Consider the following 14,865-nt stretch of genomic DNA (forward strand, 5'->3'; position numbering starts at 1 on the left):
ATACAAAGCTTTTTTTCGCTAAGATATAGCTTATTATTCTAGTCTACAACCCTTTTAAAAATATTTTATACAAAAGTGGGCGTGGTCTTTAACCGATCCCGTCCATTTTTACTAGAAATATTTTCTACCATAGGGAAAATTTGTGTACCCAATTTTATTACGATCCGTTAATTTTTCTTCGAGTTATGGCTCCCGAAACAGAAAACTGCTTAGCCATAAAAGGGGCGGTGCCACGCCCATTATTTAAAATTTGAAGTTTTTCCTATTTGTTGTTATAAATCCACTTGGGAAATGAAATAACATTGATATAAAGCTCTTTTTTGCAAGATATAGCTTATTTTATTCGTCCACGACCCTTTTAAAAATCTTTTATATAAAAGTGGGCGTGGTCCTTAACCTATTTCGTTAATTTTTCTTCAAAGCATTCCTTATAGTAAAGGCAACCTCTCTGCGGAATTGTGTTACCATAGGTTTAACGATTTGTTATTTATGATTAATAATATTTGTAAAATTGATTTTATCACAAGGGGGCGGTGCCACGCCCATTTAAAAAATGTTGTTCAAATTTTTATCAAGAGTCGCAATATCAGTCCACACGTCAGGTTTTTTGTGTTTTCCAAAATGTTATATATAAAAAGTGGGCGTGGTTATCATCCGGTTTAGCTCATTTTCAATACCAATCTATTCTGGGTCCAGATAAGCTCGTGTACCAAATTTGGTGAAGATATCTCTATATTTACTCAAGTTATCGTGTTAACGGACAGACGGACGGACGGACGGACATGGCTCAATCAAATTTTTTTCGATACTGATGATTTTGATATATGGAAGTCTATATCTATCTCGATTCCTTTATACCTGTACAACCAACCGTTATCCAATCAAAGTTATAATACCCTGTGTACAAGTACAGTTGGGTATAAAAAAATACTCAGCCCTGTGACGACTCTTATGTAAATGTTACTCATACGCCTAGCCGCACTGCCTTAAATGAACAATTTAACATACTACTATCTCGGATACGGATCTATTAATTTCGATAAAGTTTCATGCATAGATGGGGTAGAATCTTTACTCTAACTTCCTACCAAGTTGTTGCCACTGGAACTGTGCCCACAAGGTTTCAACCTATTTGTGATACGTCAAAATGGATATGAAACGGAAGGTACTTTAAGTCGTATTTCTATAGAAATATTTCCAAGTCGGCTTGAAAGCTAAGGTTATTACCTAGGCTTATTGGGCTTTCACTTAGGGGCAGTTTTACAGGTTTGCCATGTGCTTGAAATAAAAAAAAAAATTAATTGCTTTATTATTTATTATTTTTACGCCTTGTTTCATTATTTATATTATTAAGAACCTTGTTACAGACATCTCTTTATATATCCGCTACCGTCTCGAAAACGGCTCGACCCATTTGGACGAAGTTTTGTTGCTCAGGTTGTTTTTAGATGCTGGCCACTCGTTTCAAGCTTACAAAAAAAATAGATTGGCATAAATATCAAACGGAAGCTATTTTTGTATGAATTAAGCGGGGGTTGCCCTTATTGCTTTAAATGTATGAAAATATTTATTTGAAGCAATTTTTAATTTATTTAATAATTTGGGAAAAATGTAAACAACGTGACATCAGAACGGTTAAGGCGACAGCTGTTTCGATTATACCTTGTAAATCTCTTCAAAGCCTTTTCTGCCGGGATTGGGATTTGAACCCGCACTACTACGATGGTTGAAGTGTTACAAACGCATTCAGCCACGTCATGCCTTAGTTGTTGTAAACTTTATCCCAATTGCCTTCCTTGCATATTTTATTCTTTTTGCACAGTACATACTTTGTATGTAATCATGTGTTGGTAAGGCGGTTTCAAAGAAACTGGTATTGTTTTTGTTTTTGTTCTACTTATAGAACTACAAAGAATTAACCATTTGTATGTATTTGTATGTATTAAGCGGGAGCTGCCCTTATTGCTTTAAATGTATGAAAACATTTATTTGAAGCAATTTTTAATTTATAATTTATTTAATAATTTGGGAAAAATTTAAACAATGTGACATCAGGATGGACAAGGTTGGTTTTGTTAAAATATTTTTAAGTAGTACTGCCTTCTAACCTCAGTAAACCTTGTATGTCGTTAAGCTGTACAGTGTATGAGTCAAAGTTAAGTCACTCCGAGCTTAGATCCTTAGTAGAAGCGAAAGATCCACCTTATTTACCTTCGCTAGACTATCGAATATTCGTGCTCCCAGAAATCTGAGCTGAGTAATGAATCGACTCCTTTTCTTCCTCATCCTGACGGCTAAATAAGAGAAAGCTTATTAGTACACGCCATCTTTGAAGCATCGATGCAACAGCACTGTGGCCTCTTATGGACTATCACTGAAGATTTGTTAAGTTTGAGAAGGAGCATTGATCCCTTTCTATTCAAACATTGTCATAAGGACCTTACAATCAACGCGGTTGGTTCACAAAAACTGCTTTGTCTTTCAAACCTCAAGGTTGTAGCCCAGAGTAAGTTGTGCGTAACTATTCATCTTGACAAACGCTCAGAGTGTATTTCTGCCATGACAAGCATCTCAGTAAAAACTCATCTGTATTTCAGATGCCGTTCATAGTCGGCGTAAAATGTGGAGGTCCCGCAAATTTGTATGAAAAAATAAAAGGAGTACGCACGAATTGGGAGAGAATCTCAGCCTGAATTTTTTTCGGAGGTATATCATGCTTTGCATTTTTTTATATCCATTTGGCTGACAATCTCATCTTCAATACTACTAAACTAAGTTTGAGGGGGAGCCTAGTTCCTTCCTATTCAAGCATCTCCAAAAGGACCTCACTACTCTCATTTTACAACATTTTCTTTGCTTTACATACCTCTCAGGAGGTAGCCCAGTGTTAGTTACGTAACTGCTGACCTCGCTTATATTCATACTGGAACCTGCGCTGAAAATCTCATCTTGAATACTACTGCCCATCTGTCTCGAGAACAATTCTTTCGACCACTCCTATGGCTACGTCTGGAATATTATTAGGCTATTCGCAGACTGGCGGCTCTGTTGATTGCTTTTTTGATCTAGCGCCTACCATCAGACTGAACGCGATACATTAGTATCGGTCGGTTGCACATTCCATAGTCGTCAATTCTTGCCGATGGCTCTTTTTGAAGGTTCTTGTTACAACTTTTTTTAAGGTCGCTAAATATGCCAATATATTTCCCTCAAAAGAGAGAATTGTAAACGTCAAGATTTGTGGGGCGAAATTCTTCAGGCCTTTATTCGATTAAACGTTGCGTTTATTCGATTAATGTTGCCTTATCAAATAACTGAATTAATCAATATTTGATTAATCAAGATTTTGATTAATTGATTAATGAAGGTTTCTTTTATTCAAAACAAACATTCTTCAGTAATTTCAAAATTGAAAAGTAATGAATACATTATGGAAGATGCAAACTATTTGATTAGCCACTTTATTCAAACCTCGATTCATCAAAAAGCCGATTACTCACTTAATTTGCTTTTGGATAAATTAAAAAACTGACTAATCTAAAAAATTTCCTTTTTGATTTATCAGAGAATATAATTACCCGATTAATTGAGTAATCTTTTAAGAGTTTGTGACTTTCTGAAATCTTCTTTTTTTTTAATCAAAAAGAATAATTAGTCGCTTAAGTAATTTGAAAAGTAATAAAATAAAATGCTAGGCAATCAACTAAACGCGCAGCCCTAAAATGTACGGGTGTTTAATTTTTATGAGTTTGTGACTTTTTAAAATTTTTTTTTTTAATTAATCATAGTATACAATCAATCGATCGAGTTATCTTAAATTTGATTATTAAATATTTTGAGTAATTAATTAGGCCTAAAGTTGGTGATTTGTGAACTTCCTATTCGCTTAATTAGAAATTATAACTAATCGATTACTAAATTTTAAAAGTTTCTAATAATATGAACACTTCAACTTGCATTAATAAACAATTATAATTAATCGATTGAGTAATCCAAAATACGATTAATAAAAATTTGAGTAATAAGTTAATCACAAAGCCAAAGAAATTCATGGATCTGTAAATTTTAAAAGTTTGTGATTTTATGAAAGCTTCTATTTTGATTAATCAAAATATACAATTAATCGATTGAGTAATCTTCAATGTGACTAATAAAACAAAAAACTCTGATTAATCACTAAATGGCAAGCTCTAAAATGTATGGATTTTTGAATTTCAGAGTTTGTGATTTTAAAAAAACATCCTTTTTGATTACTTAGAAATTATAATTAGTCGACTAAGCAATCTTAAATTTGTTTAATCCAAATTTTGAGTAATGGGGTAATCGCCCTAAAAGTAATGGACCCTTTATTTTTAAAGTTTTTATGATTTTAAGAATACCTTCTTTTTGATAAATTTATTGATTAATTAACGATTGATCGAGCTATCGCAAATGTGATTAATAGAAATGATGTGTAATCGATGAGCTCTAAAATTTATGGATCTTCAAATTTTTAGAGTTTATGTTTTTATAAATTGTTCTTGGCTGCATTAATGAAATGAACTGCGGATCATTTTTAAATACATGAATCCGAATTTCGGGCAAAAGAAATTTTACCGGCCTCTGCTGGTTCTTATAAAACGCAAAAACTTATTTACCACTTAACTATCAAAATTTATCTGAGTTGTTTATTAACCTTCAAAAACTTCAAAAATTTTAGCAAAATTTCCTAGTAAAAGCAGCTAAACAAATACAAGTAAATGGCAAATAAAAACAGTTTACTAACTACAATAAAAAAAATAAACAATACAAAGGAATAAACTCAAGAGCACGCAAAAAAGTTCATTATCAGAATTTTAGAAGAGCTTTTATTAAAAAAAAATAGCAAAGATTGCAAGAACAAATTGTTCTTATTAGTTGTCATTTTTATGAAATGTAAACAAATACCAAAAAAACTTAAGCGTTTATTTGCTTTTTACTTGCACCGAAAGAAATGAAGTAAGTAAAATCAACAAATGGGGTTTGCTATTCGTGAATTAACAGTTATTCAGTAAAACCGTTCGCTTTATGTTTCATTCAACCTGATTTTTTGTCAAGAGAACAGATTTGTTTGGTAATTTCAACAGGTGAAAAACTGTTGATCTGAAGTTCACAATATTCTGTAAAAATAACAGTTTCTTAATCTAACTAAGAACAGTTTCTTAATCTAACGAACAACTGTGAATATTATGCAAGTGCATTAGCTCACGGTGCAAACTACTTTGTTCTTATGACCACGTGCCAAAGGAATCTCTGTCATATCAACAGCCATTTTAATGTTGAAGGACGTCTGTTATTTTAACAGATCTCATTGATATTGTGGCAAATATAAGCCATTCTGACACATCACTATGCCGGTAGTGAATAAGTGCTGCACAGCCATAACAGGACTTTAAGTAGATGAGACAACAAATAGCTTCGTACACATGTACTCAGAAACAAAGAGCGCAGACGCCATTACTATGTATGTATACTATACATTGTACATTGTATACATAGGAAGTAAGAGCGAATTTGAGATGCATTAAGATGAGAGAAAAGAAAAGCAACTAATCAAGAAGGTTGTTCTCAAAAAGTCTAGACCCTGCGAGAAATAGGTGAATGAGGCATCTGAGAGTATATAAACAGCGGAGTCTAAGGCCACTTTTACATATGCCTTAATCTACAATCAATCGTCAATAGCGCGTTTACTTGTTTTCCATCCCTGAGAACTAGATTATTTTCTGTAAACTTTTTACGTTTCTCTATTATTTTGTCCTTCCAATTAGAGATTATACTCTGGAACTTTTTCTATATGAAAAAACTGCATTTCTAAATTTTTTTTTATAATTACCGATTATCGAGGGGGAAAATGTATATGAAAAATCTAGTTATATAATTAACGATTAGGAGTTAAGTTCGAAAATGAAGATAATCTCGTTAAATGTAAACTAGATCTTAGGGTGGCATTAATAATTGTTAGTAAGAAGTGTGGTGGTAGCGTTCTAGGCCTACTACACCGGATATCCCTGGTTCAAGGCCTGAAAAAAGTAACAGCAAAATATTTACAAAACATTCCTTCTGTTGGGACCAGTGCTGCCATTTTAACTTTTTTCAAGCTAGGTTTAGCCTTTTTTCACCGTTTAGCTTGAAAAATTGTTTGTTGAGTTTTTGAAACAAATTTTGAGATAGTGTGTTTTTGAATAAAATTCTAACGTACAGATTTCTGCAAATAAATTCTGAAATAATGATTTTTACAGACGTCGTAGAATAGGGTACCCAAAGACGCGTAGTTATATCAACATTAAGAGTTCAAACACGGAAGTCAAGTTTTTCGACCCGTTCAAAAGTTATCCGCGAAAACAGTACTACAGCTACTACACACCCTACTACGCTACAGTTTATACACTATTTTGTACCAGAGTAGTATAACGCTGCCGAATAGCATCCACAAAATATGAGATAGAACAAGCATTATGGTCAGGTGAACACAGCTGTGAACGAACAGCTGATACATAATGTTGACATCACTAGGCTGTAAATAGTAGTATAAATAATCACGCAACAACAAAAACATGAAGCAGCCACTCTTATATACATGTCCACATTAAAGCTAGCGACACTTATTTAGAAGGCGACGAAGAGATATCTCACACACACACACATGTAGTCATCAGCCGAAGTAGTTACTCACACATACACACGCATATGGCTATAAACTACAAATATATATGTACTTACATAGCTGGTAACTAACCAAGCATGATCTACAACTGTTCAGGGGATTACTAGACTTTAGGAGAAATATGCGAACGAAGCAACTGAGAGTATAAAAGCAGCGGAAGCTGAGTAATAACTATTCAGTAATCAGTTTTGATTTAAACAAGCTATTGGTTGTGAAGTATAATTGTAAAGTATTACTCCTAAAGTAATCTAAATAAAGTGTAAAGTACTACTCCTAAAGTAATCTAAATAAAGAACAGTTTGCAATACTAAATATTGTAGTGATTTATTCAACAGTTTAGCGATTCTAACGTTAGCAGAAGGTGCATAGATATCAGAAATCCGCAAAATTCGTTACAATAACTTACTTGTGAACCTTTACAATGAACAAAGCTCTAGTAATTCAATCATGATGCATAATCAGCAATTTGCCCGTGGTTGAGTCAACAGTTATTCTCGATGGATAAGAAATGATGCGGTTAATTTTACCAGCTTTTTTCTTTCAGTGTACATATGTATTAAATATACTACTAACTTATTTGACATACACACATACATACAATCGTATAATATAATGTTTCACAAAGCTGGGCAGGCAGCAAGAGACAGTTAATCGACCGAGCAGCAACATTTTTCATTTTTCAATATTTTAAAAAATGTTTCTGGTAACTTTAGATCAGTTCAACATTTGATTTCGACCGGCAAACAACAAACAAAGACACACAAATGATTAATAAAATGAAATAGAACAAAAATATAAAATAATAAAGTTTTTCATAAAAAAGCTACATATATTAAATACATTTATTTTGCATGATTAATTTTTTGTGGTGATAATCATAATTGCTGAGAAATAATTAATCTCAACTTATAAAGCAATTGCAGCAGTATTTGTGTATGTCATATTGTCTAAGTAAATTAATTATAAATTTGCTTAAAAAAAAGCAAAATTTGTGCAGTGTGAAATATAAAATTATACGCGCGTTGCGGCATAATCACGCCAAATTTAATAAGAAAAAGGCAAAAAAAAAAAAAAAAAACCGCCTTTAAATGATGAGACTCTGAATTTACGCCAATCGTAATCAATTTTCCCTTTTTTCTATTTCTAATTTAAACGTGCTGAAAAATGAATAGATAATTGATAACCGCCAAGAAGTGAACTTAAATGACACGCCTGACATGACAAGTGAAGTGCGCTTATTGCAAAAAAAATTATTAAAAAAAAGTGTATATGAAACATGCACATGAAAAACTCATTCGTGGTTTTAATCTTGTGCAGGAATCCTTGAATAATTTTAATCGTTTTTTGTTTGTGCTGAAACCGCAATTGATTGTTGTGTGGCTCGCTTCTTTTTTGTTGTTGTTATAATGGGGGATTTTTGTGTTATGTTTGGTTGCAACCTTTATTTAGATCTTTTGTGCTTGACCTTTCAGCCTTTTACTATATACATATGAAGGCCTTTAACGTATTTAAGATCCTCTTCAGGCTTATTACGTCATATCACGCCACCTAGATGGCTCTGCGACGCCTTTGCAGAAAATGTAAACTGGCGTTTCATCCTTCAGCTCACAAAACCGACTGAGTTGTGTATTGGATAGATTTAACTTACTTAGGTGATATGTTGTTGTTGTTTTTGTAGCGATAAGGACACTCCCCGAAGGCCTTGGGGAGTGTTATCGATGTAGATGATCCTTTGCTGGATGCAGATCCAGTACGTTGTGGTAAAAAGCACCATTAAGACACCAGCCCGACCATCTCGAGAACGATTTTGTATGACAGCATGAAACCTTCAAGGACATACCGCCCCCCCCCCCCCCCCTCAAGCCCTAGATCAGTGATGAACTTGGGGTCGCCAGAGCCTCGGCTGTTAAAGTAACAGAATTCGCCACGGGTAGGTGAGGTTGACAATTGGGTTGGAAAAGCTATATTTTGCGCTAGCAACACCTTGAGAGGGTTTGCGCTACACAACCCCTTGAACCAATTTGGTGTTTTAGTCGCCCCTTACGTCAGGCATACCTGCCGCGGGTATATTCTAAGCCCCCTGACCCTGCCTACAGTGAGCCTATAGGTCGCAGGTCTTCTCAGCTTATTTTACCGAGTTTGGCTGATACTCTCATTGCTGAGAGTATAATAAATTTGGGCTGGCTTTGCCCTGCGCATTCAATCCGGTGTGGTCAAACTGCGTTGTTTCCCCCGTTGCGTCACGTAGTTTCAATACGATATTTCCTATGAGTTCTCTTATTTCTTTCATATGTCCTGTAATATTTCTTCTCTTAAAGTCAGAGATATTATGAAGCCTTAGTGCAGCAAGTGTTGCCTCTTTCCCTATTAGGATTAGAGTGTGGCACTAAGTGCATCAGCAGTGCCTGTTCGAGTATCGCCCGTTATGTCAATACCAACTAGTCGATGCAGTTTGCTTAATTTTGCTATTGCTGTTCTTTGCGTAGTGCTTGCCACCAAACTAAGGAAGCATAGGTGACTATTGGCTTCACAACAGTATTAACAGTCCAGTAAACCATTTTGGGAGATTGCTGCCACGTTTCGCCATTAAGTCGAGTGCTTTGTTTAAGGTAGCATCTAGATAAGCATTCCACGTGAGGGTTCTGTCCAGTGCAACCCCTAAGTATTTCGCTTCTATTGAGAATCGGACTTTGGTGCCACCCAGGGATGGTTCTGGCATTTCTTCTCCAGGTAAAAGGTACTAGGATATTTTTTTAGGATTGATAGACAATCCTTTGGTATCACACCAAATTTCTAGGATGTGTGGTGCTTGTTGCATGCGATTGGATTTCGTTTCTTCGTGCATCCCTGTGATGCGGATTACTAAGCCATTTGCAAACCCTTGTGTGTCAAATCCCTAGCGTTGCAGTGACTGAAGGAGGTCATCTGTGACTAAGGTCCACAAGAGATAGTGAGCACACCTCCTTGAGGGTATCCCCCAATGGCTACAACTGACTCAGTTGTCCCTTCCAGCTCAAGACTGATTTTTCTTCCGTTTAGCATGGGCGTATATCGTTGTCAATCATAGCTTGTTGTGTAGTGTTATTCAAAGCCCTTGATGTGTCAATAAAAGTGCAGATGGCTATATTTTTAGACTTCAAACCCTTTTCAATTTATTTCGTAGGGCTATGAATACCCTTCAAAAAACGCGAGTACTCTATAAATAATGTAAGGAATACTCCTTTGGGAGTATAGGACTGCTCCAAATCTAATCTGTATTCATACAAAAAATGTGCTCCAATTAACATTGCGATGTCCTAGGAGAGGAGTAGGTGATCCACTCTCGCTTTGTTTGTGAGTATTCCATAGAGTACATACGTGAGAGTACTTTCCAAAGTACTTTCACTTTTGTACTCCATGGAGCACCCACAGAGGATCATATGCCAAAGTACTAAAGATGAATTGTGTCGGAAAGAATTATAGGAGTGAATTTAATTTAAAATGAAAGTAAATAAAGAGGGGCATACAACTTTTATATTTTTTATTACGAATATTCTTATGTTATTTAGCATTTGCGTGAATAAAGAAACTAATATTTCTCTATACTATAGTATGTACACATAAAATCAGTGCGCATTTTATCAGAGTTGCCATAGTAAAATTTTATTATCAGTTATTTGTAGGGAATATTTTACTTCTGGCAACTCTGTTCGATCGTCATCGTGTCGTGAGGACGGTCGTTAAAAAACGAGCAATGATCGGCTGATGGTGGTCCGCAAACGCATTGCAAAGGAGTATTGTTAGAGTACTCCAACATGAAGAAAATGGAACACGTAATCCAACAATTTTTGCAGGGTAGTCCTCTCCGTGGACTTTTCTGACTTACAGGCAAATCGATTGCTAACACAGAGGTAGTTTGACCTCCGTAATATACTCATTCAAAATTGTCTCCATACCTCTTACGAGGAACGAATTGATAATATATCGCTGCTCGGGGCTTCCTGGCTTTGGTATGGATACTACCTTAACCTTTGTACACTGTTCTAGGCTTTTTTCCTCTACCACTTATGATTGGTAAGCCTCCCATCTTTATTTCTTATTGCACTGTGCAACATTTTCACTTTCATTGGAATGATTGGTGGTAGGATAGACTAAACCCGCAAAGCACGTTTCGTATCTCAGGTTAAGTTTCACTATCAATTTTCAATAGTGAGACCAACTTATAATAAGCGCTGTGCAACTGATTGATAAATTTTTTAATTAATCACGCTTCAAATAATTCGATTTATTTTATTATTTCATTACTCAAAAGTGTGCTTTCTCAACTAATCATTTGTTAATTAATGGAAAAGAAAATTATTGAGCAATCGCCTTTTTTATTAGTCATAGTCCGAATAAAAAGATTAATCACATTTCTTATTCCTTCCATACTTAATCAATCGATTTGCTCAATCTTTAGATTATACAAAAAGGAAATTGATTGTGTTATCGTCTTTTTGATTCATCACAATTTGAATAAAATGATTAATCCCATTTCTATACTCAATTATATTTTTTAATAAACTAAAAAGCATGTTCTCTCGATTAATAAAATAGTAATTTATAAAATAGCATATTTACTGAAAAGTTGTCTTTTGATTATTCACTGTTTGAATAAAGTGAATAATCATATTTCTTTACTTTACATATCCCCTTTGACAATCACTTGTTAAGTGTATATATACATTATTGTTTTACAGTTAACTTTACATACTAGCACTTGAGTAATTTTTGATTAATCATTTTTTAAATTAATCAAGTAGTTTTCAAATTTGATTAATCACACTTTTAATAAATCAAGCAATCGATTAGTTGATCATATCAAATAAAGACACAGCCTTTTATGATGGTTGCCCTACAGTAAAGCAGAGATAGGTTCGCTTCGATCGGGTGGCTTATTGTGATCCCATTAAATGAGCCGAAACAATAATGTTCTCGATGTCAGCAGGGTCGATCTGTGCTCAACAGTCAGTTTAGATCTTATCAGGCAAATCATACTTAACATGACCAGAGCCAGACATCTGTGAAGGAAATGCTCAACATTTTATTCTTGATTTCTTCCCTACAGCTCCTGGTTGGTTGGCTGTTGTGCTGCCCGGCCTGAAGGACATACGGATCTAAAGATTATACAAAATTCATTCGTTTGGGGTTTACATGCCTTCAGCGTATGCTCCCATTAAACAGTAGCCCATCAATGCACCTAAAGAGAGACGATTAAAATTAATTATTAACGTAGTTAAGTTCTCATTGATGAGGTGTTAAGTTTGTCTGGACACGTTTTATGCGCATTCCATAGCCCATGTAGCATCAACTTTCTCGGTGAAAATAGGCACGAGCCGGTATTTGCATGCAGCAACAGAAGCGACCGCTGTGGTGTGATGGTAGCGTGCTCCGCCATCCACACCGAAGATCCTGGGTTCACGCCCCGGGAAAAGCAATACCAAAATTTTAGGAACAAGTTTTTTCAATTAGAAGAAAATGTTTTCAAGCGGGGTCGTCCCTCGGCAGTGTTTGGCAACGACCCCGAGTGTATTTCTGCCATGAAATGCTCTCAGTGAAAACTCATCTGCCTTGCAGATGCAGTTCGGAGTCGACATAAAACAAGTAGGTCCTGCCCCTCAATATGAAGGAAAAATTTAAAGGAGCACGACGCAAATTGAAAGAGAAGATCGGCCTAAAATCTCTTCGGAGGCTATCGCGCCTTACATTTTTTATTTTTTTTATTTAACATAAGCGATGTTACTCAACTGATTTAACTCATTTCGTAGGGGTCCTCACTAGCAGCCGAAGAAGCTATGGCAAAATCGATCACCGACTTTCTGCAATCTTTTGCTACTTTCGATGAAAACCGTCTACTCTAAATGTCTTTGATCGCTCCATAAATGTCAGAGTAAACTGCCACTGCAGTGGGATTCTAAATGCACATTAACGTTAGACCCTCATTGCCAGCACAGATGCTCAGTACAACTGTGAATTAAGCAGGATATTCACATTAGGTTAGGTTGAGCTGGACAATCAATAAAGACCTCATCACATAGACTGAGGTTATTCATATTACTGCTACGACATTATCATAGGTGTTTCCCAGCAGACTCGAGGCCAGCATCATACCGCCAACTTGAATATAATGAAAATATCTCGGAAATGGTTCCCAGAATAATGGATTGCACAATTTGATGTCCTAGAGACAAACACTACATTAAGTTTACCTGCGTTACTTGCAAAGTGTCGCTGCAAACCAAAGAATTGACCGTAAGGTCCGTAGAAACAAATCAAAAAAACTCCTACCTCTACTCAATCCTCCATTCTCTGCGCACTGATGGACAAAACCTGGTTGTGCCTAAATGTCGTGATCATTGTCGTGGTTGTAGATATATTGATCATAAACTTCTACTGTGCTACTGACCTACAATAATAGAAGGCTGTCTGCTGTCATCCATTCTCAAATTACAGGACGACGTACTTTACACCCCAACTACTTCATATCTAGTTTGAAACCTAGGACCAATTAGCCGTTATTTTAAAAAGTAACTGGTATTTTCAACATGAAGATGTCCTCAGGGATATCACGCGTAAGCGGTGCTGGGTTCGTTCTTTAATTTCGCCAACACGAAAATTGATAGAGAAACCTTTTGTAAGGGTTTACCTTGTCCGGAGGCTCCAGTTTTTCATCAATCCTTGAATTTATTGTTGGTACAAGTTTAATCTTGTTTATCCAAAAATTATAGTTTTAAACTGCTATATTTTCTGACTGGTTTGCGTGTAAACTACTGTGAGAAGGTGGCAGCTCGCTAGTAGCCTAATAGCTCAATGGCTCCTCCGGCTAAGTCATATGAAAGACGCTCTGGCCAAGAAAGTATTTCAATCGGCAGCGCAGTTTTTAAGCGATGGAAGGGGGATAACTTCACTGAAGTGAAGTCGGCATTAGTTATAGTGAAACTGGTACAGCTGGCGTGACTTGTTACGAATCAGCCGAAAACGCTTAGGCGGCTAATTGCCAATTGACGTTGAATGGTTATAAGTTGCATACCTTAAGGGGCATATATTTATAACAACCTGCAGTCAAACCATGAGTTGTAAGCTACCTCGCAACTATTTAAATCCCAATCAATTAGAAATCAATTTGTACTCGAACGACACGATTGAGGTTATGAGTTCGAGCCTGTGGCTTGAATAGAAAAAATGTTAAGAAAAAACATCTATTGCGATTTTTCCAACTCCTGCGTTCGTCAAAACCTTCCATTTCTTTTTTTATACAAGTTTGGTATTTTTCGGACGATCAAGGGCGAGTCGTACTTCCTTGTTATCCTACGCTTCCTCTTCCGCTGTAGAAGATACTTGCGTCCTTACTCCTTTCATATTAGCCATCATCCGATGGGTATCCCAGCTCTGCAGAACGCTCCATTCTCATCTGAACGATCTGGCTCATGGAGAGATTTCAGAAGCAGAGTTCCTGAAATGTTTCTCTATACACTCAGAGAAAATTCGTTCTAAAACGAACCAAACCAGTTCAAAATTAAGAACATTCGTTGACAAAAGACTGTTAAATACGTTTTTTCTTAACTCGTGACCGATGGGCTTGTTTTAAGAACAGTTTTTCCAAGCACACCGTTCGTATTTTATGGCCAGTTTGGTATTGATGTGTGAAACTTCTGTGCTCATTTCAAGCACTACTTGGGCTTGATTAAAGATTTTTCGTTCTCACGCTGCGAGAACGATTTGTGGTCGATTTAATTTTTTCAGTTAGTACCCATTTATTTATTATTTTTTTTTATTAATAATAATTTTTTTGTCATTAATAAAAAATTTTGTAACGAATTTTGGGAAATTCCAAACCTTCTGCCAACACACGAATCGCTAAACTGTTGAATAAATCACTCCAATATTCATTATTGCAATATGGTCTTTATTTAGTCTACTTGGGAGTAGTACAATTATAGTTCAATATCACGTACTTCACAACAGCGTTTTAAATCAAACGCATCAGTCATTCCTCAGCTTGCGCTGCTTTTACACTCTCTGTTGCCTTGTCCGCCAAAGGTCTAGACGTTTCACTTTCTAGAATCTTCTGCTTGGTTACCAGCTATATACATGTATATTTGTAGTTTATGCGTTTCTCATAGTCATAGGCGTGTGTATGTGTGAGCAACTACTTCGGCTGATGA

At 35.7% G+C, this 14,865-nt stretch overlaps 2 protein-coding genes across 12 annotated transcripts in view; one reads left to right on the top strand and one right to left on the bottom strand.

Annotated features, from left to right (window-relative positions):
- Rbpn-5 (Rabaptin-5) overlaps positions 1 to 14,865 on the bottom strand; it is a 371,253-nt gene that overhangs the window by 263,158 nt on the left and 93,230 nt on the right. Inside the window, exon 8 of one of the 3 annotated variants that reach the window (XM_067772288.1) lies at positions 7,130 to 7,175. The exons of the other annotated variants lie outside the window; for them this stretch is intronic. Within the exon in view, the coding sequence (XP_067628389.1) occupies positions 7,164 to 7,175 (12 nt within the window). The 3' untranslated portion in view covers positions 7,130 to 7,163. Of the gene's footprint in view, positions 1 to 7,129; positions 7,176 to 14,865 lie in introns of those variants that run through there. 3 annotated transcript variants of the gene reach the window in all.
- Positions 1 to 14,865, top strand: part of Treh (Trehalase) — a 342,181-nt gene that overhangs the window by 239,221 nt on the left and 88,095 nt on the right. For 3 of the 9 annotated variants that reach the window (XM_067772279.1, XM_067772280.1, XM_067772282.1), the window contains exon 1: positions 7,420 to 7,615. The exons of the other annotated variants lie outside the window; for them this stretch is intronic. The gene's annotated coding sequence lies outside the window, so the exon portion shown is untranslated. Of the gene's footprint in view, positions 1 to 7,419; positions 7,616 to 14,865 lie in introns of those variants that run through there. 9 annotated transcript variants of the gene reach the window in all.

The sequence above is a fragment of the Eurosta solidaginis genome, chromosome 3 (assembly GCF_040869045.1).
Source record: "Eurosta solidaginis isolate ZX-2024a chromosome 3, ASM4086904v1, whole genome shotgun sequence".
Taxonomy (NCBI): domain Eukaryota; kingdom Metazoa; phylum Arthropoda; class Insecta; order Diptera; family Tephritidae; genus Eurosta; species Eurosta solidaginis.